The sequence below is a fragment of the Hibiscus syriacus genome, unplaced genomic scaffold (assembly GCF_006381635.1).
Source record: "Hibiscus syriacus cultivar Baekdansim isolate YM2019G1 unplaced genomic scaffold, ASM638163v2 tig00110940_pilon, whole genome shotgun sequence".
Classification (NCBI taxonomy): domain Eukaryota; kingdom Viridiplantae; phylum Streptophyta; class Magnoliopsida; order Malvales; family Malvaceae; genus Hibiscus; species Hibiscus syriacus.
Genome location: NW_024062923.1, coordinates 788,885 through 811,948, shown reverse-complemented (window position 1 = coordinate 811,948; position 23,064 = coordinate 788,885). Strand labels below are relative to the sequence as shown.

Below are 23,064 nucleotides of genomic sequence, written 5' to 3'. Positions count from 1 at the left end.
TTACCTTATGATGCACTGAAGAGATCAAGTTTTGTTCTAAAATGAACCCTATATCTTTGGCGGCCGCTCTACATGATATTTATCTATATAGATAGGCAATGGTGCTAGATAGTAGAATTCAAGTAAGCAGGTGTGGAGAATAACTTGTGAATATGATCAGTTGAGAGACAAAAAAATCTATTTGTGATCAAGAAACTACAACACAATCAACGCTAGAGTAAATGAAGGTAAGAAAAAGTCTTACAATCAGATCTCTACATACAAAGATACAAAATTTCAGGTATAACAATTTCTTCTAACCAAAAGAATAATGAATCTTTTCGTCATAAAATAATAAACAAATTGAAGACTCGAAAGAGAAATAGATAAGGAGGTAGGCTCAGTTGCCCGATGCCACCTACAAAACATACAAGGAGATAATAAAGCAATCAAAAGTTGAAATAATCCCCATTTTCCCCCAGCATCTGTTAAGTGATAATCAAGAAGTTGAAGTGGTACTGAAACAATAAGATTAATTTGTTAAAGGCTTAGCCTTGCGTATATGGCCCATGCTGTTAACAAGATCTTTGCGTGTGCAGACCGGGAACATATTGATGTTCTTTAGTACTTTCAACCGCCAAAGAACATATGGAAAGCTTAATTGATCCCTTGAAGTGAAACGAACCACCTCATTAAACCAGTGGCACATGAACATATTTGTCAAAGGTGTATTCTTCCTCACAATGACAGAGGCTTCATTTAGAGCTACGCAAAAAGACCAAAGAGAAAATCAAAATTTTGCACCAAAACTAAGTTAACAGGTAAATTCCAGTTATCTCAACCAGCCAAAGCAATTTGCCCCCCTTCTTTCAGCATTTTCCCCCCACTGCTTAAGAATCAAATCAAATGGTTTAGTGGATTCTTTTCAATTACTGGCTTCCGATATTTTAGAGGTCTTATATATGGAAATGGTTGACATTAAATGCCACCAACCTCAGCTAGACAAGAATGCTAGACCCAAATTTATACAACACTGATCATAAGCAGGGTTAATAGGTCAAGGCAATAAAAGCTTTTAAACAGATAACAACAAACTGCTTTTCACTGCCTTCTGGGTCTTGCATAACATATTTGCATCCTCAAAACCAGGAGCAGCTTAATTCAGCCAAAGTGAACCAGATATTGGGCAAGGAATGATGAAAAATGTACTACTTATGGTGGATCATCATTCCGATTGGCCTTTAATATAGTAAAGCTTACTTCCTTAATAACCACAAAAGAGAAGACAGACGAATACCTTTCTTTCCATTAAATCTCTTGTCCTTGGGAAGTCCATCCTCATGATACTGAGTCATTTGAACCTCAACTTCTTCTGGTGTAGCTTTGTGTTTTCGGACGACAGCCTTTGCCTCGTCATAGACACTACTACGAGCTCCATGCTCCGAAATTGCAAGAACTGAATTCCCACGCCAAAGAAGAGCTTCCACTACACCTAGAGGATCCCTCCTGAATTGGGATTTCGAGTCCACCCAAATAGAGTACTTTGCATGAGGAAAGAGTCGATGCTGCAACATCTGTTAGCCACAAACACATTAAATCATTCTACATAAAAACTATTAGCATATATTTGAGAGACAGATGCATAAGCATCAAAGCAAAGAAAGCTATGAAGGAAGAAAATGTCATTAATCAACATATTACGTGATCAAAGAAATGCAAATACAAGAAAAGCCACTGTTGGAGAACATGAAGAAGAGTTTAAACAAGTCAAAAAAATGCAGAAAAAGTTGATAGCAACTTAGCAAGCAGTAGAAACAAGAAAGACAATGTTCAGAAATCAAAAATTGAATATTATCTACTATTTGGCAGGTTCATCTATACAATGTAACCGCCATACCTTAGGAATTTTACCATTCAACCTCTGGTCTACAAAAGGCAGATTACGTACAATCACAATACGCCATTTTCCAATCAGTCCATCCTCACCGATCTTATTGCCCTGTGATTCCTGCGCTGCAAGCGTAATTTCATCCCAAAATGCAACATAGCAAACCTGAAACAACAAAATGCTGAATTACAATAAATAAGGGGGAAAACAAAATAAAAATGTTAAAAACATCTAAGCAATAAGTAAGCTTTAGCATCATATATGCTCACCTTTTTAAGAGATGTCTGTGACATTCCTATAGGCTGATAAAGATCATCTCCACCTCCAAAAGCACAAGTAGAAACCACAATTTTGCAAGTTTGCATATAGCTCTTGTCTCTATCCGATATTTCAAAACCACCATTTGGACTAAAAAACCCGCAATGTAGAACAACAGTTTCACTCACCTAGACAAACAAATTCCACGCATAAGCATAATCCACAATACCGGAAAAATGTAACAATAAAAATTCATCATTGCCTTTTATTAAGGTTCAAAACCTTAAAACCTCTCTCTCTCTCATCAAAGGTTTGGTTTCCAGTGAATAAATTAAATCGACTGCCATTTGTACGCTGCCAAGAGAAGGTAGAGTTCCCCCCACCATAAGACGTTTCATCGTCTGAGATATACACCAATTTTTTGACAGGAATAGAACTAGTAGATTCTTCATCGTCAGGAATATCCAGATGCTCAAGTTCCTCAGCTGGTAAGAGCTTCAAGCAAGCTAGTAGATACAACAAACATTGTCATTTATTCATGTATTTCTAAAAATTTCCTATTTGACAACAGTTTTGTCCCATAATTATAAAAATTACCTAGCTTCTATTTCACCAAAGATTGTGAAAAGAGAGATTCATGTGATACACTACTTACGTTCTCTAACACCGCCGACAACATGAGTGATTGGATCGAGCCGGTTCAAATTGCGGCCGGATTTGTTCCCTTGAGTCGGTTCCTTCAGTTTAGTAAGTTCTGAGTTACCCATCAAATTGGGTTTTTTCACTTCATTAACTTCCGCGTTGGCGACCAATCCGGGTTTTCTACCAATGCTAGTTACCTCGAAAATGATCAGCACCGCGGCAGGAAGGAATATGAGGAACATCCAGTATTTGACGAACAAACGGATGAGACGCTGGTTCAACTCGTTCCTGGGTCGCTGATGACCATGTTTCTTGCGTTTCCTCCAGGCTCGGACTCGCTTTCGGCCGAGTTCATCGGATTCCTCATCTGAGACCAAGATTGAGATACTGTTGTTGTTGAAACTTGATGAGGTCATTCGGTAGTAATGGGGGATTAAAAATGGAAACTTGCTGTGAAAATGATAAGGCCTGGAAATTGGAAATTTTGGGGGGTTTGGGTTACGAATACGGGCTGTTTGTTTGGCTAATCATTAAGAGTATTTGTTTTATATTTCTGAATGATTAATGATAATTGATTTAGTAAAATAATATTAAATGATTCAACATTAAAGTATATTTTAAATGATTTAGATATATTATCAAACATCATATTATATTCATAACTAATTTATATAGAGTTTTTGAATTATTCAATATTTAAATTATTCAGCGTTTAATTATTCTGAAATAAATAAACAGAAATGTGAAAATGCTGGAACTGGAACACTGTTTTCCACTCGTAACGATTCAATTCCGATCCCATTTTAGAAAAAAATTGCTTACTATGTCCTATTTTTATTTTTCAAAATCCAATGTATTTAAAATAATTAGATTGAGTTTAATATCATTAGTTAATTTAATATTAATTTAATCGTCCAATTTTTATACGAATAGAGTCGTAAATTTTATTAAAAATAGCATATAATAAAATTTTTAAATTAAATACAATTAAAATATCTTATAATAAACTAGTTATTTATAAAGTCATACATGACCAAACAACGAAAAAATTAAAACTCATTGAAATAACTCAAACAAAAAATAAATACGAATAAATTTGACTGACAACAAATGATTAAATTATTAAAAAATCACTGAAAAATATAAATCGAAATCGAGAATCGCAAGAAAACTATAGACAAATGCAAACCATGTATCTAAGTCCAATATAAGTGTCCAAAACAGAGAATATTAATAGGATAAAAAATAAGTTTCATCTTAATTAGTCGATACGATATCAAATTAAACCCTAAAAAATAAAACAAAAATTAATTAAACATCAAAAACGTATTGTAAAAGTAGTAGAAAAGGCGTTATAAAAACATGATTATTAGAAACTAAAATAATAAAAAAGTAAATAAGAAATAATGAATATAAACGATCGACAACTAACATTAACGTTGATTTCACCGCCTTTGAAGCAAAATAAAAAAGAAAAGTGATGTGAATTGATGACTTTTATGGTTTAAAGAAAAGAAAAAAAACGACTAAATTTATTTAAATTTTAAAAGGTTAAATTATCGTATATTCAAATTATAAAATTTATTTAAAAAATTATTGTTCAGTTCATTAATCCAATTGATAATCAATAAATATAATATTAATATATAATGCTTAAAAGTATTTAATTTTAATTAAATAAATTTAAAACCAAAATTAAATGATTTTAATAAACTATATAAAATATTAGTTGAATTTAAACAACATGCTAAAATAAAATATAATGTCAAGATAAACAAATATTCAAGTGTATCAGATTTACATATAACGAACTAATAAAATTTAAATTTAATATAAATTATTTTATTCTTAAAAATCTTAAAAATAATTATTTCCAATGATAGATATTTATTAGTACAAAAAGTTAAATTATTATTATAACTTTATAATTTTTTATTTTCTATTTAATACTTTGGTTTTTATGTATTTTGAGCTGGTGTACACTTAAGTGACACTAAAATGAATCAAGAACTTTAAAAATAAGAGTATAATTTTTTATATAAATTAATAATATTCTTAAAAGTAGTAATATTTTAAAAATTAATTAATTAAAATTTTAAAATATATGTTAAAAACATTTTATAAAAAAATAATATAAATATAGTGGTAAATAATTTATATGAAAACCATTAATCCATGTTGATATTTTTTTTTATTAAATCCATGTTGAATTTTTAAACAGTGAATTATTTTTATATTAGAATATTGCGTTATTTTAGAAGAAGTATTATTTTAGAAAAGAAAGAAAAATAAAGAAGTAAAATCGAAATTACTCTTATATTAAATCATAATATTGTTGTGAATATAAAATAATTAATTTAAATAAAATAGGATAAAGCACATAAATAGTCTGGGCTATAGGATGTTGGTTTGTTTAATCCCATGCAATCCTCTAATTATGAGGAGTTGTTTTACAAAATATTCGTGCGATTATTCATATGTTTCAAACTCATCATTTTATGTTAAAAAGTTGGCAGCCGTCAATGTTGGACGTTAACATGCTCATTGGATATGATTAAAATAGAATCATCAAACTATTTGATATGTATTTTGTGGATCGATTATATGTTTATAACATGTCATCAAGCAAGTGCTTGGAACATTATGCAGTCAAGTTAATACTTGAAAGTAATAATGGTACCAATAGACATCATGAAAATATTATTTTATCATATATCAGTTAGTAAGTTAACGCCCAACTCAGACGATCGTCAAATTTTTAACAAAAAATGAAGAGTTTAGAGCATATGAATAGTCAAGTGAAAATTTTGTAACTTTTAATAGTCATAAGACTAAAAAAAACAACGCCCTACAATTGAAAGATCAATTTATATTTTTTAATAGTCAGATTATTCAATAAAACAACGTGCTATAATTAAAGAACCATTGTACTTTATCCAATAAAATAATATCATATGAAGCAGCCAGTACCGGATACTTAGCCCAAAACGTGGAGACAGTTATATGGGCCTATAAAGGCCCAAAAAAGCCAACGGAGTCGTATTAGTCGTCCGTTATTATTTTAAGGGTTTATATTCATAACTAATTAAATATAAAATTATAAATAGCAGCATATCTAAACTCTTTGGATTCTCATAAATAGGAAGGCAAGCGAAGGGTTCATTACTCTTTTGCTAAATACCGCTAGAAAATTTCAGGAAAAAAAAAGAATGAGTAAGAAGATGCTGAATTTGGAAGAACAGTGTAAGATAGTGAACTTGTTGAAATCGTCATCTGAGCAAAAATCAATCGAAGAAACAGTCACTGAATTCTTCAGCAATTCCAAGCTCCGTCATTTCAATGTCTGCTATTCTCTTTCTCTTTTATTGCAGGTTAGGCTTCTCCTCCTCGTTTTCAATTTTCCCCCTAACGTTTTCATTTTTCTCTCTCTCTCTCTAGGGTTTTAGGGTTTTCATATTTGAGTTTAACTTCCCTCGTACGCTTTATTACGACTTTTAGGGATCATCTGTGAGTTTTGCTCTAGATGTTGAGAAACTGTTGTTTTTAAGTTTTAATTGTCATTTAAAATGGAAAAGCTGCCGCACTATTGTAAGTTTTGTATGCATAGTTGTATTGGTTTTGGGTTGGAATTTAGTAATATAGTGTTAGATTACGGTACTAGAGAATCTGAACTTGAAAATTGGATTAATGAAGCGGGAGTCAAGTCATATGGTTATCAGATAGAATGCTTATTGTCCATGGTAATCCTTATAACTAATTTAGATCTGTGTTAGAATGCTCTTTGCCCTGACAATCTTTATAACATGTTTAGATCCATGGCTCAATATAGTCGAGTTTGTTTTGCTTATTTGGCAAATGGATTTTACTCCGGCTAATTGGTTCAATAATTGTGGTCATTCAATCATATCCTTTTTCCTTCCTAAGATTTGGAGGATTCAGCATTCGTCTAATTTGTTAGTGAACCTTGTCTTTTAGAAGTGATTTCAATTAGAGAAAATAATTTAGGAGGGATTCATGGGTGCCAAATTCTTGTTAGTAACCCTTTCATTACTCTAGTTTGTGGGAGTATTTTTCTTACCATTAGAAACACCTTGGAATCTTCCTGTCTAATTTAAGTGCTGGCTTTTGGCACCTAGTGGTAACTTTTTGAAAAAGTGAATGCAGATGGAACTCCAGAAGTCTTCCATCAGTTGTCCTTCTGTTTTATCAAACCGTTTATTGTTTTTGGTAAGCTAGGTTGTCTTTTTTAAGGATAAATATTGGAGTATTATCATCTTGTGTTACCTCCTGTTGGAGGTACACGCTCCCATTATAGCATGTGGTTCTTCCACAATGCATGGCTGTATCCTAGGTTAGATTTGTCATATTTGATCAAGAATTATTATAGCTCTTCAAAAAGTGGACATGTCCTAAAAATATGTTCGGATTGATTACTGACTAAGCTTGAATTATCTCAGGACAAAGTGATGATCTCTTCTACAGAACGATTGGTTGCATTTGCTATTCTTCATCGAAGCTATTCCTCTCAGAAGTCTGCTGCAAATCCATTTATTTCCTTTCTTGTAAACGTAAGCCAGTTTTCTTTTTCCTTGTCATGTTTCATGTAAGCATACTCAGCAAATGTTTTTCTCTTTATATGTTTTCATGTGCTGAGTTTACCATGTATGTCCTTATATATAGCTTATTTAGGTTACAAAATCCATATGCTTCTATGTGTATATGGAGGCAAACATGCTAGTCTGATTTAGAGCTAGTTTTTTCAATGCTAACTTTTCAATTTGATTGTGCTTTCTTTAGAAGGATTGAAACTTTGGGCCTTTGGGTGCAGCTATTCTATCATAGTAGTGCATATTTGATAGCCAAAGAAGTTTCCTTCTTTGCTAACGTGGAAGAATAAATTAATTTTCTTCTAAAAAATCCTTAACTTGTCACCTGTATTGTTCTAATAATTTAAGCCGGTCATTCTCACATTGTGTTGTTTCCAACCTTGTGAGAACTAAAAGAAAGAAGGATGTACAAAATTACTCGTTTCATCTTGTCATTGCCAATGATATTTTACTGTCTTCTCTCAGTTTGATCACATTTTATTTTCACCTAATGCTTATATGACTTCGGCAATCATGTAGTGCTATTTTTGTTTTTGTAATATAATTTTGTTTTATTTTTTGTGTCTGTCTTGTGGATATTACAGGCTGCATTTGATGATGGGGCTGAAAAATATGAGAGGGCATTTATTCTCCAATTGCTCAACTCTAGCAACTCCAACAGTAGTAAAGAGGTTTTCTTCTCCCCCCCCCCAGTTTTCCATTTGTAAGAAGCTGGGAAATTAGTTGCATTCTCATGGACTCATATTCATGTGTGAAAAGTTTTGATCAACAACTAAGAATAGGGGATTTTAACTTTTTTAGGGATCCACTTGCAAAAACCTTTCTATATATATTTAAGTGCATAAAAGGGGAGAATGAAATTAATCAAAGGGAAAGTCACTTTGGACTTCCTGTCTTTGCTATTTATTTTTCTTCATTTTGACAGTTTGTGAGGCATGGGTATGCCAAACATGTCATAATATTAGTTCTAATAAATTAATGCATTTGTTGTAAGGTGTTAGTGTGTACAGTCCTTTGGATGAATATTTGTTTGATTTGATTAGGAGTTTACTGTGATTGTTGGTCCCTGTGGGTTTCTGTTGAGTTGGATGGATTTTTTTAATGTCTTGCTGATTATAGTTATTTTGTAATTCCCATACTTAAAAGAAATTACATTCTTGTCAAATTTTGTCTTACAGTTTCTTAAACAGTCTGCATCAGATTACATCAAGAACTTTGATCCTTCATCCCAAGTAAGTTTGTCTTGTAATTACAACCTTTCCGATGAAAAAAAAAAACAAATTTGAGTTCCTGTTGAGGTTAAGTTTTAATTCTTGTACCATTTGGATGTAGACTTCCTCTATGTAATTATGTTTTAGATTAATGAACCCTGATTGATATTTTCTTATTTTCTTGTTGACTAGGGGGTGGGGAAGGGTAACTTCAATTGCATTTGTTGGAAAACGATTTTCTATCCATTTCCACTTGCCTTCCTTTTCCTCCCTTTTTCATTATTTAAAATAATAATAAAATAACTCTCTACCTTTAAGAGTTTCAGTTTTTCCTCTCACCTGATAGACCCTCTTTTTTATCTGTTTTATATTAGAATTTCCCACAAAGAGAGCAGTTACAGAAACAATATTTCGAGAGAGTCCATCCAGAACCATACAGTTGCCTATTACAGAACATTGCAGTTAAAAATCTGTTGGCAGATCCTGATGTTCCTTGTGGTTATGATGCAAATTCAGCTGAGTATGTGTCTTGGGATTTTTTATGTTGCTTTTTTGTTTAAAAATATTCTTGTTCTGTATATGATGATTCATTATCGTTTAATGTATTATTTTTCTCATTAGATTGGATTTACAACCTGGAGCCAAATCTAAACTTGTATCTGGGGACAGAGATGAAGCCATAAGTGGATTGATAGCGAATTTGTCTTTGGAGGGGTTATGTCCTCGTTGGATCAGGCCTGTTCCACCTAGGTTCCCAGTGGATGAGGAGGTAAAAACATATTTTTCATGGGCTGTTTTTTAATTGGTTAATTGAGTTCCCCCTTTTTACCATCAACAACTTTTCAGTTAGTGTGGCTCAACCCTGATAACAATCATGAGCTTCAATGGGATCAAGGGATGTGTGCTGATACTAGCAGAGGAGCAGCAGTGAGAGACTTAATTGCAAAAGCTTTGAAGGGAGCACTTGCACCTAACCAACAAGAGGTTTCATACCCTTACAACACAATATTTACACATCTAATAATCATGTCTAATAATCATTATTTTGATCTAGGATGCGATGCGCCTTCTTTTCTTTGCATGGAGTGATTAGTTCATTGGGACTGCTGTTGATAAATATCAGTAAATTCAAATGTCCATGATACATTTGGTATCACAATAAAAGCTACATTCTAAAAATGCTTAAGTTGTGTTCTAATGAGCTAATATTCAAAGAATTCGTTGCCAAAGCTTAACAGCCTTAATACCTCTGAACTTATATAGCATTAGGGCAACAAATGTTGGGATTGTTGGTCTGATCAAGATCATTATAAGAACAAGAGCCCAACCTAACTCTTAAACCTTAGTAAGATGTTCGTTGTAGGAATTAACCTTTGATTCATTTCAGTTAAAGCCATCATCTTGCAAATTTGGTCCCACTAAGACAGTTTAGTGGCAGAATATATTGCATCTTTTGGTGGCTAATTGGGCACATAATTATGTGGCTAGAACGTGCCGATTCCATTTGCATGCCATAATTATTGTAATACAAAAAGTTAAAAATTAAACAGAGGCAAAACTAATTGCTATTTACAACCATGCAACATTCTATTTGCGTTGTGGTCCTTATATAAATGTCTGATTTTAGTTGCTGTGAGTGGTGATATTAAGCTTGATACAAATTGGATTGGCATGGTTGTCATTGGTGGCAGGGGGAACAAATGAAAAGTTGAGAGAAGTGAGAAAGAGTATGACTGAACATTAATGGCCAAACTTTTTTTATTAATTTTCAAATTAAATCATAGTTAATTGACTGATTTGGTCTAACCTTGCACTATCATAGGTAATTAACATCCTTACCACAATTGCAGCACCTTTATGTTCTTCAGAGCTTATGATTTTATGTGGGCCTGAGCCAAAATATAAAGAAAAGCTGATTCAGATTGGTTAACAAGAAACAAAATTCTACAGGTTCTCTGATTCTTAGAAAAAAGTTGAATGAAACCACGTCAAAACTACTTGATTGCACATGTATCAGTGTGTTCTATTTCATTACCAATCTGCATTGTTTAAACCAGATTGATAAGATGATCTGTAATTGAATCATTATAAATGTTTTATGCAACATTGGATATATAGGCCAAGACAATAGATCCTAATATGGTTTAATTATTTACAACGATATACTAAACCATCCTGTTACTGAAAACAATCTGGTTGAGCACTACAGTTTGAGCTTGATAGTTGGATCTGCCTCTTTGAGATTTGTATCTTTAGTAAATGCTGATAATTCAGTACATCAATCCATTCTGTACATCTCCTATATTTGAATTAAAAACATTACGTTTCATTTTTCTTATGTTATTGTGAAGAATTTTACTTCCTTGCAATTAAGCCCATCTCATGTAAATCTGTTAAGACTCCATATCTAACTGTTGAAGATGGTGATTGATAATGATTTACATTCAATAGCTGGTTTATGTTAGTGTGGGTGATTTGGTCTTGTTTGGGTTCTATTGTTGGTTTATTGAATCATTTTGAACAATAGAGTTGGTATTCTATGAAGTAATTTTAAATAGTAAACAAAGACAATTGAGTTAGTCTTTGGATGTAGACTTGTGTCAAAAATATGATTATTTGGTAGAGTGGCAGCTTGTTTAACACGGTTTGTCTTATTTATGGGGAAATGCCGTTGTATAAATACATCTTGCTAATTGTTGAACCCTAGTTGCATTTTTATTTGGAGAACTTACGATTTGTAGTTGGAAACAGACTAATATATTCCTTTTACTGTTCAGCAAGTCGTATTGGAGCTGACTAATGACCCCAAGCTTGTCTACCACTGTGGATTGACTCCAAGGAAGTTACCTGTATGTTATTTAAGAATTTTACTGTTTGGCTTGTAACCATAGTGTAATGCTGTTTTAAAATTCAACCTGCTTAATTTCAGGAATTGGTGGAAAACAATCCGCTTATTGCTGTTGATGTTCTGACGAGGTTAATTAATTCTCCTGAAATCTCCGAGTATGTATTTGGTGAACATGTCAAGTTTGTGTTCAATGTACCACAATCAACATTCTCTTTCTAACATGTAAAGTTTCTTTTTCTGCAAATGAGCATCCAGGTATTTTACAGTTCTTGTTAACATGGACATGAGTCTACACTCCATGGAAGTTGTGAACAGGCTCACAACTGCAGTTGAACTTCCTAAGGAATTTGTTCGTATCTACATAACTAATTGCATAGCATCCTGCGAGAACATAAAGGTACCTCCCGTATATATTTTATTTTCTTGTGGTGTTTGTTTTTATTGTTCTTTTCCCCAACTGGTGTTTTGATATGCATGACATGCTTTTTGATTGAAGATGAAAAAATCATCTTGGCATTTTTGTCCTGCACTTGTGTTGGGTTATGGTCTTGTGGAATTGATAAGATTGGTGACCATGAAATGGACACATGTATTATTACTTAATGAAACCATAAGTTTTTTTGAGCTGAAGAAAAAGCGGCTCCTGTGATGTAAACAGACATGGTCTTTCTCAAAATTTGGAATGCAATTCATTGTCCAAAGTCTGTATCTGTCTGATTTGTTTGCATTTGAATTTGTCAATGCTGTTTTAGTCAGAAAGTTATAACTTGGGTGCAATTTCATTTGTCGGTCTCTTTTTGAACAAAAGGTTTTGTGCATTACCTTGTTACCATGTTTCCCAATTTCAGGATAAGTACATGCAGAACAGACTCGTGCGACTTGTATGTGTTTTCTTACAGAGTTTAATCAGAAACAGAATAATTGATGGTAAGAAGAGAGTTTCATCTGAATCTATAATGTTTATTTTAATTACCAACTATGTCCGAGTAAGAATGAATCCCAAAATGTTGGCGGACATATTAATCTATGTCTATTTGCACTTATTTTTGGTAATTGCAGTTAAGGATCTGTTTATCGAAGTTCAAGCCTTCTGCATTGAGTTTTCAAGGATTCGAGAAGCGGCAGGTTTGTTTAGGCTTTTGAAAACTTTAGAATAGAATTATTGGTTTTGAACTCTCCATGACAATAACCAATCTTAAGAGTTGTAGATAACATTGTGGTGTTTTCGGAGGGAATAATGTAAGGTGGCAATGACAATTGTTAAGGACACTTAAACCGTGCCCTATTTAAACAACCTTTTGCTTTACTATTATTATATATTATTATTATTATTATGACTATTAATTTAGCTTTCTTAATTTCTTTAAGCACATCTGATGTCATTATGAACTAGAACTACAAAATGAATTGTAATTCTCTCATGATCTCGATCGTTTCTTCTTTAGGAAAAAGATAACAAAAAAAAATAGATTTCCTTGGAATCAAGTTCAATTGCTACCACAAACAACTTTGCATTAACGGAAACTATAGGGAAAATAAATAAACCAAACTGTTTATGTTCATCAAAATGTGGGTTTCTTTTCCAGCAAGTAGGCCAAACATTAACTTCGTAACATTAATCCACCAATATAAACTCATCAGAATAATCACTTCCGGTATCTGATGTGGGGGTACAGTCCTAGAATATGCTCTAGCAGGAAGTCATGTCGTGTCAAAATCCCGACTACTGGAGGCCCCTGCGTTACAATTGAATAGTTAATATAAAATTGTCTGTATAAAATATCACGCTCTCACACAAATATAACAACGATTGAGCAAGAGGGACTTACCCCCGACTCTTTGGTACAACACATGTGCTGAAGACCAAGTTCACGGAAGAGAACTGCCGCTTTCACGACTGACATGGTCTCAACAACCACGTACGGTGATGTATTCGTGATAGGATGGAGATCAACATACATTTCCGTTTCTTCCTCCTTAATGTCTAGATCCTCTAGTTTGAGTCCCTTTCCTTACCCTCCCTTGGCAAAGTCTAATTCAGCAATATTACGTAAAGTCTCGTTTCGAGCTAGTACCCTATCCCTTAAAAAAACTTCCCCTTTAGCAAAACAAGCAGATGAGACCTTAGAACAAGCCCACACAACTCCGGAGCATCTGAAAAAGGTGATTCATCAATCACAGGGAATCCATTGTGCCTTGTGCTTCTCAAAGCATGTACTATGTTTCGAACCTTCTCAACACTAGAGAAGGTGATCAAAGGACCGGTAACAACATCCTGAGCGACTAAATGTTTCATGTAATGTTCTGGACTGGCCCCCATGTAAAGCAATACTTTTATTTTTACTATTTGGTCGTAGACGCCCTTGTTGAACATGTCACCCATGGTTTTTGAGATAAGGAGAACCAACATGACTAGTGGAAGCACTAATAGATCATTAGTGAGCTCAAGCAGTATAACACATAGGGAAACTGTCATTCTCATAGTGCCACCAAGAAAAGAAGCAGCACCAAGGAGGGAAAAGAGACCAACATCAAGTTTAGATACCGGCTCAAACAGCCTACCAACAAGACGACCATAGCAAGATCCGGCCAATATGACGGGTGAAGAGCCCGGAGGGGATAGCTATGCCATAAGTGATTATGCCAAGGAAGTAAACAACACCAAAGAAGATGAAAAGAGAAGAAATATGGAATTCTTTTTCGGTATTGGTACTCAATAGGTTGCGAATAGCATCATCGTTTGTGTTTAGAAACAGAGAGGCCAGGACATTGTAATGACCAGTTGGGCATTGGAAGCTCTTGTAGTTGCCAGATACATCAGTGTTGCGGCAACTTGTGGATGCATTGTCAGGGCAGGGGACGCATGTAGCTAACCACGGCAAGCCGTAAGAACATATCGATGTCAACAGGGAGATCATAATAACAAGTACGATCTTGACAATCGCTCCTTTTCTGCAGAAACAGGGGAACCACTAAGCTGTAGGATTTCTCATCAGATGAAAACAAGGATAAAAACCGCCATCTGCAGAAGTTTTATCAGAGATAATTCACAAGATCATCGACACAGGCTGTCATGTTAATAACGATAACAAAATCTCTCACCTACATAAACGAAAATTCCAGGATCCATGATTGAATGTGTTACATACTCATTAATGATGCTGTAGGTGCGAAGAACCTTATCCACTAGATAGTTATATAGGCTTCCAAGGAGGCCTCCAATAACCCCTAGAAGTATCACAGCCAGTATATCCGGAGCACTATATACAACTTTGGCTGCACTAATATCATACATAATCAGTCCTCCTTGCCCAAACAACCCACAATTTTCAGTAGAGCAGAATTCTATGAAACCTCTCAAAACTATAGCAACAACTGCCGTTGTGAAAAAGGTTCTCCAAAGAAGAGCACTCCACCTGTCGACAAGCAACGGAAAAAAATTCAAGCACCATTTTGATCATCGTTATAATTAAAACACTTTGCGGTTTTGCAGATGCACATACTGTCCCATGCCAGACTACCAAACAATCTGCAAAATGATCACACTATCATGCTTTTTCACCTCATTTAGTAGAATGAGGTGTTTCAAGACTTTCCATTGAGCAAATAAAACAAGAAAGTTTACGGCCTCAATAGCATGGAGAAGAATTTTTCTAGTAAATGCGATGGATTATCTGACAAGCCATGCAAAATCTGCCAGCATTTAATAGAGATTAGAGCCTGCAAGCCAAAACAAGGAAAAAGGGAAAAGAAAGAAAAGGTGGGGACTGTAACACCAAAACCCGTTTTGTCGACAAATAAAAGGGGTGTGGGGAGGTGGGGCGGGTACCATGAAGCTGCCTCTTCAAGAGAAAAGAGGACACCACCGACCGGAGCACGAAAAGCAGCAGCCACACCGGCAGCAGCTCCACAAGTTATCAAGTCTCTCCTGTCGCCATCGTTTTTGAAATATCTAAGCCATCTCCATGTCAAACCATATTTACGGGAACCTCCTTCCCCAATTAAAGAAGCTATGCAAGAACCTGTGTGAACCATAGGCCCTTCTTTTCCAACAACAAAACCAGCAGCTACACCAAAAACTGAACCAAAAATCTGCCAGATATAAAATAAGAAAATTAAATGTATGTTCGCAACCGGAAAAACAGTTTCAGTCATCAGACAATACATAGAAGCGGTATGCCCTGGCTTTCCCATACTATATTTTGTTATGGAAAGAGATGCAAATAGGGTAAACCGGTATCAGGAGCACATATAGATATCAGGCCAAATAGCCTTCTTAAATATTGGTTAACACTAAGAAGGCCATTCACCTTTACAAGAAGAGTACTTGGAGCCATTATTGAATAAGCATCCACACCATTGAGGTATGCTTTCACTTCAGGAATACCAGAACCTGCCGCTGACGGAGCAATAAAAGCACAAAGTGCCGCAGCTAACGCCGCAAGACCTAAATTGCAGCCAGCATATGCAATAAAAGCCTTGTAATATCTGCACTGAATCATGAAACTGTAATGTAAATCCACTTAAAAGTATAAGACACACAAAAATAAGGATCTACGCCTGGAGTGCGTTTTGCACCCTCGACAAATTCGGCTAAGGCAACAAGCCCAGGAGCATGCCTTAAAATGTTGCAGTCGATAGAATAGCTGGCTTACCGGTGCTTCAGCATGAGCTCTGTGGTAAGAAGCAGCTTGAACCCAGCAATATTCTCAACTGCTATATTGTTAAAGATGCCAACTAGGCCAGTGCTTATGCCTACAATAAGTGCAAATGCCCACTTTATCAGAACATACTGAAATACTTGAATCTTCGTCCTCTACCGCCAATCCTCATTGACTAATTCATTCTCTGGAATCCTGTTATACACACCAGATATATGAGGCAATGCCTTAGTTGCCAAGAAAACTAATGCTCTATACGACTATGAGTCTAGGACATTTGTAACATGATTACAGTTCCATTCTTCATCAAATCATTAGAAATTTAAATGAAGAAATGCAAGGGGCAGGGGTTGTTTAGTCGTAATCGAGGCTCTCGACGGAGCAAACATTGGCGCCAACGATAGCAATCTGGGATGTGACGTTCACTCTCTTAATCAAAAGAGGTCTACTGTAAACACTCTCCCCAACTTCGCTTTCAGTGTCATCAGTCTCGACATCAGCAACACTATGATTATTATAAATAATAGCTTTTGATTTTCTTATCTATATGCACTCCAATCAAAAACTAATTAGTAATTTTTTTAACACAAATGAGAAAACCAGAATCAGCAAAGCAAGTCAACCCTTTCTCACAAATCTAACATAACTTGCATTAATAAAAAGAAGAAGAGAAATAGCAGATTTCTTCATTGAATTCTGAGTTCAATTGGATCGTTGGTTGAGTATGTTGTTTGCGGAGAGATGATCTGCCAAGTTACATTACCTGACAGAAGAAGATCGAAAGACTTGTCGTCAGCAAAAATTTCATGTATAAGGTCAAGAAATTAAATTACTCAATTGCCAATTGCATGTACTATTTTTATATGGTAATGGTTTGGTGCATATGAACCTGGTACTTACCCACAAACAAATTTTATATAATTTATTATAAAAGAACTCCAACATTTCGAGCTATAGGAATAGTCTGCATGTATTATGCAATAGTGATATACTTTTTAAACGAGGGACGAACGTGAAAATTTATGTCAATAGATGGATTTATAAAATTTTAAAGTGATGAGCTTTTAAAATTATAGGGGACAAAGATAGATTATTAATTAAAAATATTTAAATTTTATTATTAAAAATGAAATAAATTTGAATAATAAATAATAAATAATTCATATGAATAATTGTTCTTAATTTTCTAGAAAAATAAGATATTATATAAAAGTTGACGAGACATAATTACTTACGTTATGCTTTGTACGTAATGAATTATTTAGTGATCTCAAAGGACAAGGAATAATGATGAAATGATTGCAAGACGTGGAAGAGGCAGAATTACAAAATGGTACTAAAAACATAAAAAAATTATTTTGATTTCGTTTTCTTTAGTATTATTATTGTGTACTCCCTATGAAAAATTAGATAATTAATTAGAGTTAATAATGAAGATTTATTATTGATCAAGTATGTGGTGTGTTGGAAAATGATGTTTCTCCTTTTTTCCTTATAAAAATAAAGATATGTTATAAATAATAAATTAATTTTATACATCATTACTCATTAAATAACATCAATAATGTTATAAATCTTTATATATTATAAATTTGAATAAATTTATGTTCTTATAAAAAAATATATCTTAATATTATTATAAGCACCGTGAAGCATTCAAAAAACAATAACAAATAACTATAGGTGAGAATAAGTATTCATTATCCTCCCACATGTATATAATATAATTAAGGATGGGCATGGGACCCGAACTCGATGAGTTCCGACCCGACCAAACCAATTAGGTCGGGTTTTTAAAACAATTCGGGTTCAGGTTTGGTCGGATCGATTTTTTAAAGGTGATGTTTGGGTCAAATCAGATTCAGGTTTAGGATGAAAAATACTCGACCTGACTCGTCTTATATATTTAGTAATTATTACCTCTCTATATATTATTTTTTTCAATTAAATCACTGTTTTTATTGAATAAAAATAATATTTTATTATTATTTGGGGTATGATCGGATCGGGTTTAGATCAAGTGAAAAGTATATATTTTTTGAGTCGGGTCAGGTCGGGTGAATGATATACAATTTTTGGGTCGGGTCGGGTTGGCCGAAACCGGACCCATGCCCATCCCTAAATATAATACACAAATTAAATTAAGTACCGAAAGGTTTTCAAAAATAAATCGAATATATAAAAATAAAAGAATATCTTACCAAATTTTACCTCCATCAAGCTTTGGTTTTTGGGGTTGAAGGCGCTTTCAAGGAAACTAAAAACGGCGGTAGGCCAATACAGTAATAATTTGTTGTCCACAACCTTATCTGGAATTTTCCCCAAATGACAAAAAAGGTGGGGTCCCGAACGGCGAGTTTACTCGCCGATTCGCGTTTTCTGCTGAATGCCGAATTAATTTTTTTTTTTAAACTTACGGGGAATCGATTAGCGTATTTTATAGTAAAAAAGAAACTAAAATTAGTTAAGAAGTTAATTAAGGGAAAAAAACAAAATAAAACGGTTGCCATTAATAATTTACCTAAAACCATTTAGTTTCAAGCATGCAACGAACGAATCATTATATTTAGTTTAAATAAAGTTAAAATTTAATTTTTTTATTTTATAATTAATTAGACGAAAGCATGTACTATTGTGTGGGATACACTAAGAGATTTACCAATAGCGACTGAAAGATTTTTTTTCTAATGATAATGGCTGAATTGATAGCACCTTGTAAATTCAGTGATTCAATTGTAAAAATTATTTTTAGTGATTAAATTAATAACATCTTAAAACTTAGGTGACTATTTGTTGACTTTACCCTTAAAGAAATTACCTTTTATATTATTTAAAGGAACGCCACCGTTTAATTGCTGCACTTAAACCTAAAATACAAACCCTAACCATTACAATTACAATTGCGAATTACCCTAAAATACAAACCCTTAAAGAAATTACCTTTTATATTGTTTTTAGTGATCCCTTTCTCTTCCAGAAGACTATTTCTCCGTATTCCATCTCCCTTTCACTTTGTGGAGAACACGAAAGCAAAAAAATAATCGAGGAAGAAGGAAGAAATAGAAACAATGGCACAGCAAGCAGTGCAGAAGAACACGTTGTACGTGGGAGGGCTAGCAGAGGAAGTGAATGAAGCAATCCTCCATGCGGCTTTCATCCCTTTCGGAGACATAAAGGACGTCAAGACACCATTAGATCAGGCCACTCAGAAGCACCGTTCCTTTGGATTCGTTACCTTCTTGGAGAAAGAGGATGCCGCAGCTGCCATGGACAACATGGATGGGGCTGAGCTCTATGGCCGCGTTCTTACGGTCAATTACGCCCTCCCTGAGCGGATCAAGGGTGGTGAGCAGGGCTGGGCCGCTCAACCTAGTATGTCCTTTGATTCCTTAACTTTTCGTTCTTTTATCTCCACTTACTTATCTTTGTATGTGTTTGAGAAGTTATGTCTATGTGGTTATTGGGTTCAGCTTCAAGCTTTACCTCTGGATTGAAACGGTTAGTATTATGTTTTGGAAACTTAGTGTTTAACTGAAGAATTTATTGGGTTGATTTGCAATGTGAATGTCTTTTGAACCTTGAATATGCAGCAATTTGAATTTGAATTTGTGGCCGCATTACCTCAAAAAAGAATTCCTGTAAGGAATGTTGGGTTTACTTGAATATATTCTGGGTCTTAAAAGATCAGAAATTTGCTTTGAGGGTGAAGTTCCTCGTTGGTTTGATACCTTCAGGTTCCTTAAGACTCTAATATGTTTTTTTGAAATACTCAGGTTATGTTATCGGACTTTTCGTTTTTCATACTTTGTTTGGCACCTTTGTTGGGAAAATATTCATTCAGGATTTAATTCTACAGGACCAACACACTTATAAAATTCTAGGACATGAAAATATATTATCAATAGAAAATATTTAAAATATACGATAATTCAAAATTTTCAAGGGGTGACTGACCTCTCTTGATCTATCCGTGGGTATAGTGGAACGGTCCTCCAAATCTATGGGAAAACTTGGAACAAAAATTGAGCATCTTTCTGTCAGATTCATACTGAATTGACATTGTTTTGGCTACGATGCAACGGGGTCAATCCTTTATTGTATTTTTGGAAATGTTTGCTTGCTGTTCTTGGTCATTTGCTTTTAAGTTAAACCCCTCCTTTTGTACAAAATGCAGTTTGGGCTGATGCTGACACATGGTTTGAGCGGCAACAACAAGAAGAAGAAATGCAGCGCATTCAGGTAGAGAACCAGGCTGCTATGCGAGCCGCGGAGGAATTGCATAGGAAGAAACTGGCAGAGGAACGACAAGGAGAGAAAGAGGACGAAACAGAGATGAAGGATGATCCAATGGCGAGAGCCGAAGCCGAAGTTTTGAATCAGAGTAACTAGTTTAGAGTGCTGTTAAATTGAGCAATCAATACTGAAAAACCACTAAGGTTGTCTTTCATGTTAACCAACCTTTTGCAACTTATGGCATGCCTTGGCTGGCCCCTGCTACGAGGTATCTTCTCGACTCCCAAATCGGATGACTAACTGCATCTTGTAATATCTATGGATTTTAAAACAACTTTTGGTTGTACTTGCGACAAATAGAGTTTCAGGGTTTTCTTTATCTCTAATGCTTATGACAGGATTAAAACCTCTCCATTCATTTACTACTTAACAAGAGTGTTTGAGAGTCAAAAAGTTTCACATTTTCATTTTAACGTTTGAGCCCAAAATTGTCTTTTGAGATAATTGTTGAATTATTCGGTGAGTTTCTGAACTAGCATTATTTCAAAAAAAAACTTCCAAAGATTGGACCTGTCTCATCTCAAATTAACTATTTTCAATTTAAAATAAATAAATTTAGGGTAAAGTATAGTAATGGTCATTGAACTTTTCTAAAGTTTTCATTTAGGTTCCCCAACTTTTAAAACTTGCAATACAATCCCCCAATATTTAGTCCGTTTGCATTATGGTCCCTAACATTATATTGTCGTTAGTATGTTTGCAATATGATCATTGAACTTTTTAGACGCTTGCATTTAGGTACCCCAACTTTTAAACTCAATTTCATTTTAAACCCCAAATTCCTTTTCAATCTTGAATTTCCTTTTTCTCTTCTCTCTTCTAATTTCCAGCGTAACTAAGTTTTGTTAGAAATGCAGAGCTGACAAATACTACTAAGATGAACTAAGTATCAATTATGAAAGTCACCAACAAAACTAAAAATATTTTGTATAAATGACATATTATAATTTCTTCGTTTAATCCTTGTGGTTAAAGATTTTCCAACAGATGATCAAATATAATGAAATCCCAAACAACACATTCACCTCTCAGTCTCTTTCACAACTTGAAAGGCATCATGATAGGGTCAAGTAGCTACTCTAAATATACTACCCTGTCATGATGTCTTTCAAGTTGCGTGCATGTAGAATTGTCTTCTAAAGCTATAATTCAATACAATTCAACTGTAAAATGTCCAAAATATGTAAAAAAATCCAATTCGTGTAACACCCCAATTTAGGGGCTAAAATTAAGAAATTATAAAGTGGTGGATTTAATTTGGTATTTTGAAAGAAACAGTGGGTTAAATTATAAAATTTTAATGTTGGCAGACCGTTTTATGAAGTGTAGGAAGTTCAGTGGCTAAACTCTTGGTTTAACCAATTTTAATTATGAGATGATATAAACCCCTAATTTCCCGTGTGTTTTTGGAAATTTTTCCAGATTTCCCTCTCCCGTCAACCCCTCTTTCAACTCCGATCTACTCGCCGTCCAACCTTCGATCGACGAGCCGAAACCACCATCTTGTTCGTTGTCGAGCAAGAAACAAAACCCCTCAAAGCTTTTATCGTGAATCATCGCCGTTCGTCGTTAATTTCAGTCGGAAGTATCGTCGGTAATAACTCAATTTCAATTGGTTTTTCGTCGATTCACGACGATCCGAGCATCCGTTTACGACACCTCCCGCACCATCGTGTTCCTTGCATCGTTTCGAGTCTGCCGGTGTCATCCTTGGTCTCCCGCACCTCCCGCACCAAAGTTTCAGATTTGTTAAAATTGAGCTCTCCGCCGTTCAAAATTATGAACCGAGCTTTGTAAGTATCTCGAAATCACTTAAAATAATTTTTAGAATTTTTTTCGGGAATTTAGCACTGTTCACGTGCCCCCACACGCCGCCACTGCGCGTGGGGAAGGAAAAACTGATCGATTTTACCGGTTTTGGAACCGTTTTGACCGGTCACAACCCGACCCGACCCGACCCATTGACTGTTGACCGTTGACCGGCGTTGACCACTGTTAACCAAAACTTTGACAGGCTTTAACCGAGTATTAAACGATCTTTGACTTTGACCGAGTATACCTTTACTGACATTTTTCGACGTTCCAAATTCGATTACGCAGTCCATTTTTCGAAATTCGGACCCGAAGGCCTCGATATTGGTAGTCAAACCCGTTAACTTTGATTTTGACCGAAAATTCCAAATTTTCGAAAAGTCATATTTTATGCTTTCGACGTCCTGAATCCGAATCCGAAGTCCGTTTCGCCAAATTCAAAACCGGTCAGCTGTTTTTCACTGATTTATCACCCGATTCGATCCGTTTATCGTAATTAAGCTCCGTTTTTTATATAATTTATGTTGATATGTATCTGAGGAATTATTGGAAGTTGAATTCAAGATCGAGGGGGTTCAAATGGAATTTATTGGTCGATCAGTATTGCACGGAAATCGAGGTAATACTTTACTACCTCTTTATGCTTTATATAACATGTTGGTATTGGTAAATGCATGAATGGAAATGTTTGGTCTCATATGTGTAATTAATGAAGATCTACACTAGATACGAATACGGTAGAAAGTAGGTAACTGAATATGGCTCAGATGACTATTATAAGAAATTGAAGGAAAGTTGGAATAAATTACAAGTTCTGGAATTAAGTGATAAAAGAATCAACCATAGATATGTAGATTGTAATTTA

At 34.5% G+C, this 23,064-nt stretch overlaps 4 protein-coding genes and 1 pseudogene across 5 annotated transcripts in view; 2 read left to right on the top strand and 3 right to left on the bottom strand.

Moving 5' to 3' along the window:
- On the bottom strand, window positions 1–3,225 carry LOC120147558. The gene is made up of 6 exons (XM_039160905.1): window positions 2,781–3,225; window positions 2,408–2,631; window positions 2,137–2,313; window positions 1,877–2,032; window positions 1,277–1,553; window positions 1–744 (listed from the first exon to the last, which is right to left on the bottom strand). The coding sequence occupies exons 1-6, from the start codon at window positions 3,181–3,183 to the stop codon at window positions 512–514; spliced, it is 1,470 nt and encodes a 489-aa protein (XP_039016836.1). The 5' UTR covers window positions 3,184–3,225; the 3' UTR covers window positions 1–511.
- LOC120147562 (peptidyl-prolyl cis-trans isomerase E-like) lies at window positions 1,649–20,522 on the top strand. 2 transcript variants are annotated; one of them, XM_039160909.1, is made up of 4 exons: window positions 1,649–1,660; window positions 5,052–5,063; window positions 19,158–19,466; window positions 20,269–20,522. In XM_039160909.1, the coding sequence occupies exons 3-4, from the start codon at window positions 19,163–19,165 to the stop codon at window positions 20,481–20,483; spliced, it is 519 nt and encodes a 172-aa protein (XP_039016840.1). In that variant the 5' UTR covers window positions 1,649–1,660; window positions 5,052–5,063; window positions 19,158–19,162; the 3' UTR covers window positions 20,484–20,522. The 2 variants fall into 2 exon arrangements, with proteins under 2 accessions (XP_039016840.1, XP_039016839.1); XM_039160908.1 differs by lacking the exons at window positions 1,649–1,660; window positions 5,052–5,063 and having other exon boundaries at window positions 19,057–19,466.
- LOC120147559 (CCR4-NOT transcription complex subunit 11-like) lies at window positions 5,899–12,773 on the top strand. The gene is made up of 12 exons (XM_039160906.1): window positions 5,899–6,138; window positions 7,225–7,335; window positions 7,959–8,045; window positions 8,553–8,606; window positions 8,960–9,105; window positions 9,207–9,354; window positions 9,432–9,569; window positions 11,363–11,434; window positions 11,515–11,588; window positions 11,689–11,830; window positions 12,282–12,360; window positions 12,493–12,773. Exons 1-12 carry the CDS (start codon window positions 5,977–5,979, stop codon window positions 12,588–12,590), a joined length of 1,311 nt encoding a protein of 436 aa, XP_039016837.1. The 5' UTR covers window positions 5,899–5,976; the 3' UTR covers window positions 12,591–12,773.
- Window positions 13,048–16,902, bottom strand: LOC120147472 (annotated as a pseudogene).
- LOC120147556 (T-complex protein 1 subunit gamma) overlaps window positions 15,501–23,064 on the bottom strand; it is a 41,218-nt gene continuing 33,654 nt past the window's right edge. Inside the window, exon 14 of the mRNA XM_039160902.1 lies at window positions 15,501–15,512. The gene's annotated coding sequence lies outside the window, so the exon portion shown is untranslated. The remainder of the gene's footprint in view (window positions 15,513–23,064) is intronic.

Coding starts and splice junctions, on each gene's coding strand:
- LOC120147558 (XM_039160905.1), bottom strand. CDS start 3,183: ATGACCTCATCAAGTTTCAACAACAACAGTATCTCAATCTTGGTCTCA. Junction 2,314..2,407: donor AGAGAGAGAGAGGTTTTAAG/GTTTTGAACCTT, acceptor TTGTTTGTCTAG/GTGAGTGAAACTGTTGTTCT. Junction 2,033..2,136: donor CACAGACATCTCTTAAAAAG/GTGAGCATATAT, acceptor TTGTTGTTTCAG/GTTTGCTATGTTGCATTTTG.
- LOC120147559 (XM_039160906.1), top strand. CDS start 5,977: ATGAGTAAGAAGATGCTGAATTTGGAAGAACAGTGTAAGATAGTGAAC. Junction 7,336..7,958: donor TTATTTCCTTTCTTGTAAAC/GTAAGCCAGTTT, acceptor TGGATATTACAG/GCTGCATTTGATGATGGGGC. Junction 11,831..12,281: donor CATCCTGCGAGAACATAAAG/GTACCTCCCGTA, acceptor TCCCAATTTCAG/GATAAGTACATGCAGAACAG.
- LOC120147562 (XM_039160909.1), top strand. CDS start 19,163: ATGGCACAGCAAGCAGTGCAGAAGAACACGTTGTACGTGGGAGGGCTA. Junction 19,467..20,268: donor GGGCTGGGCCGCTCAACCTA/GTATGTCCTTTG, acceptor TACAAAATGCAG/TTTGGGCTGATGCTGACACA.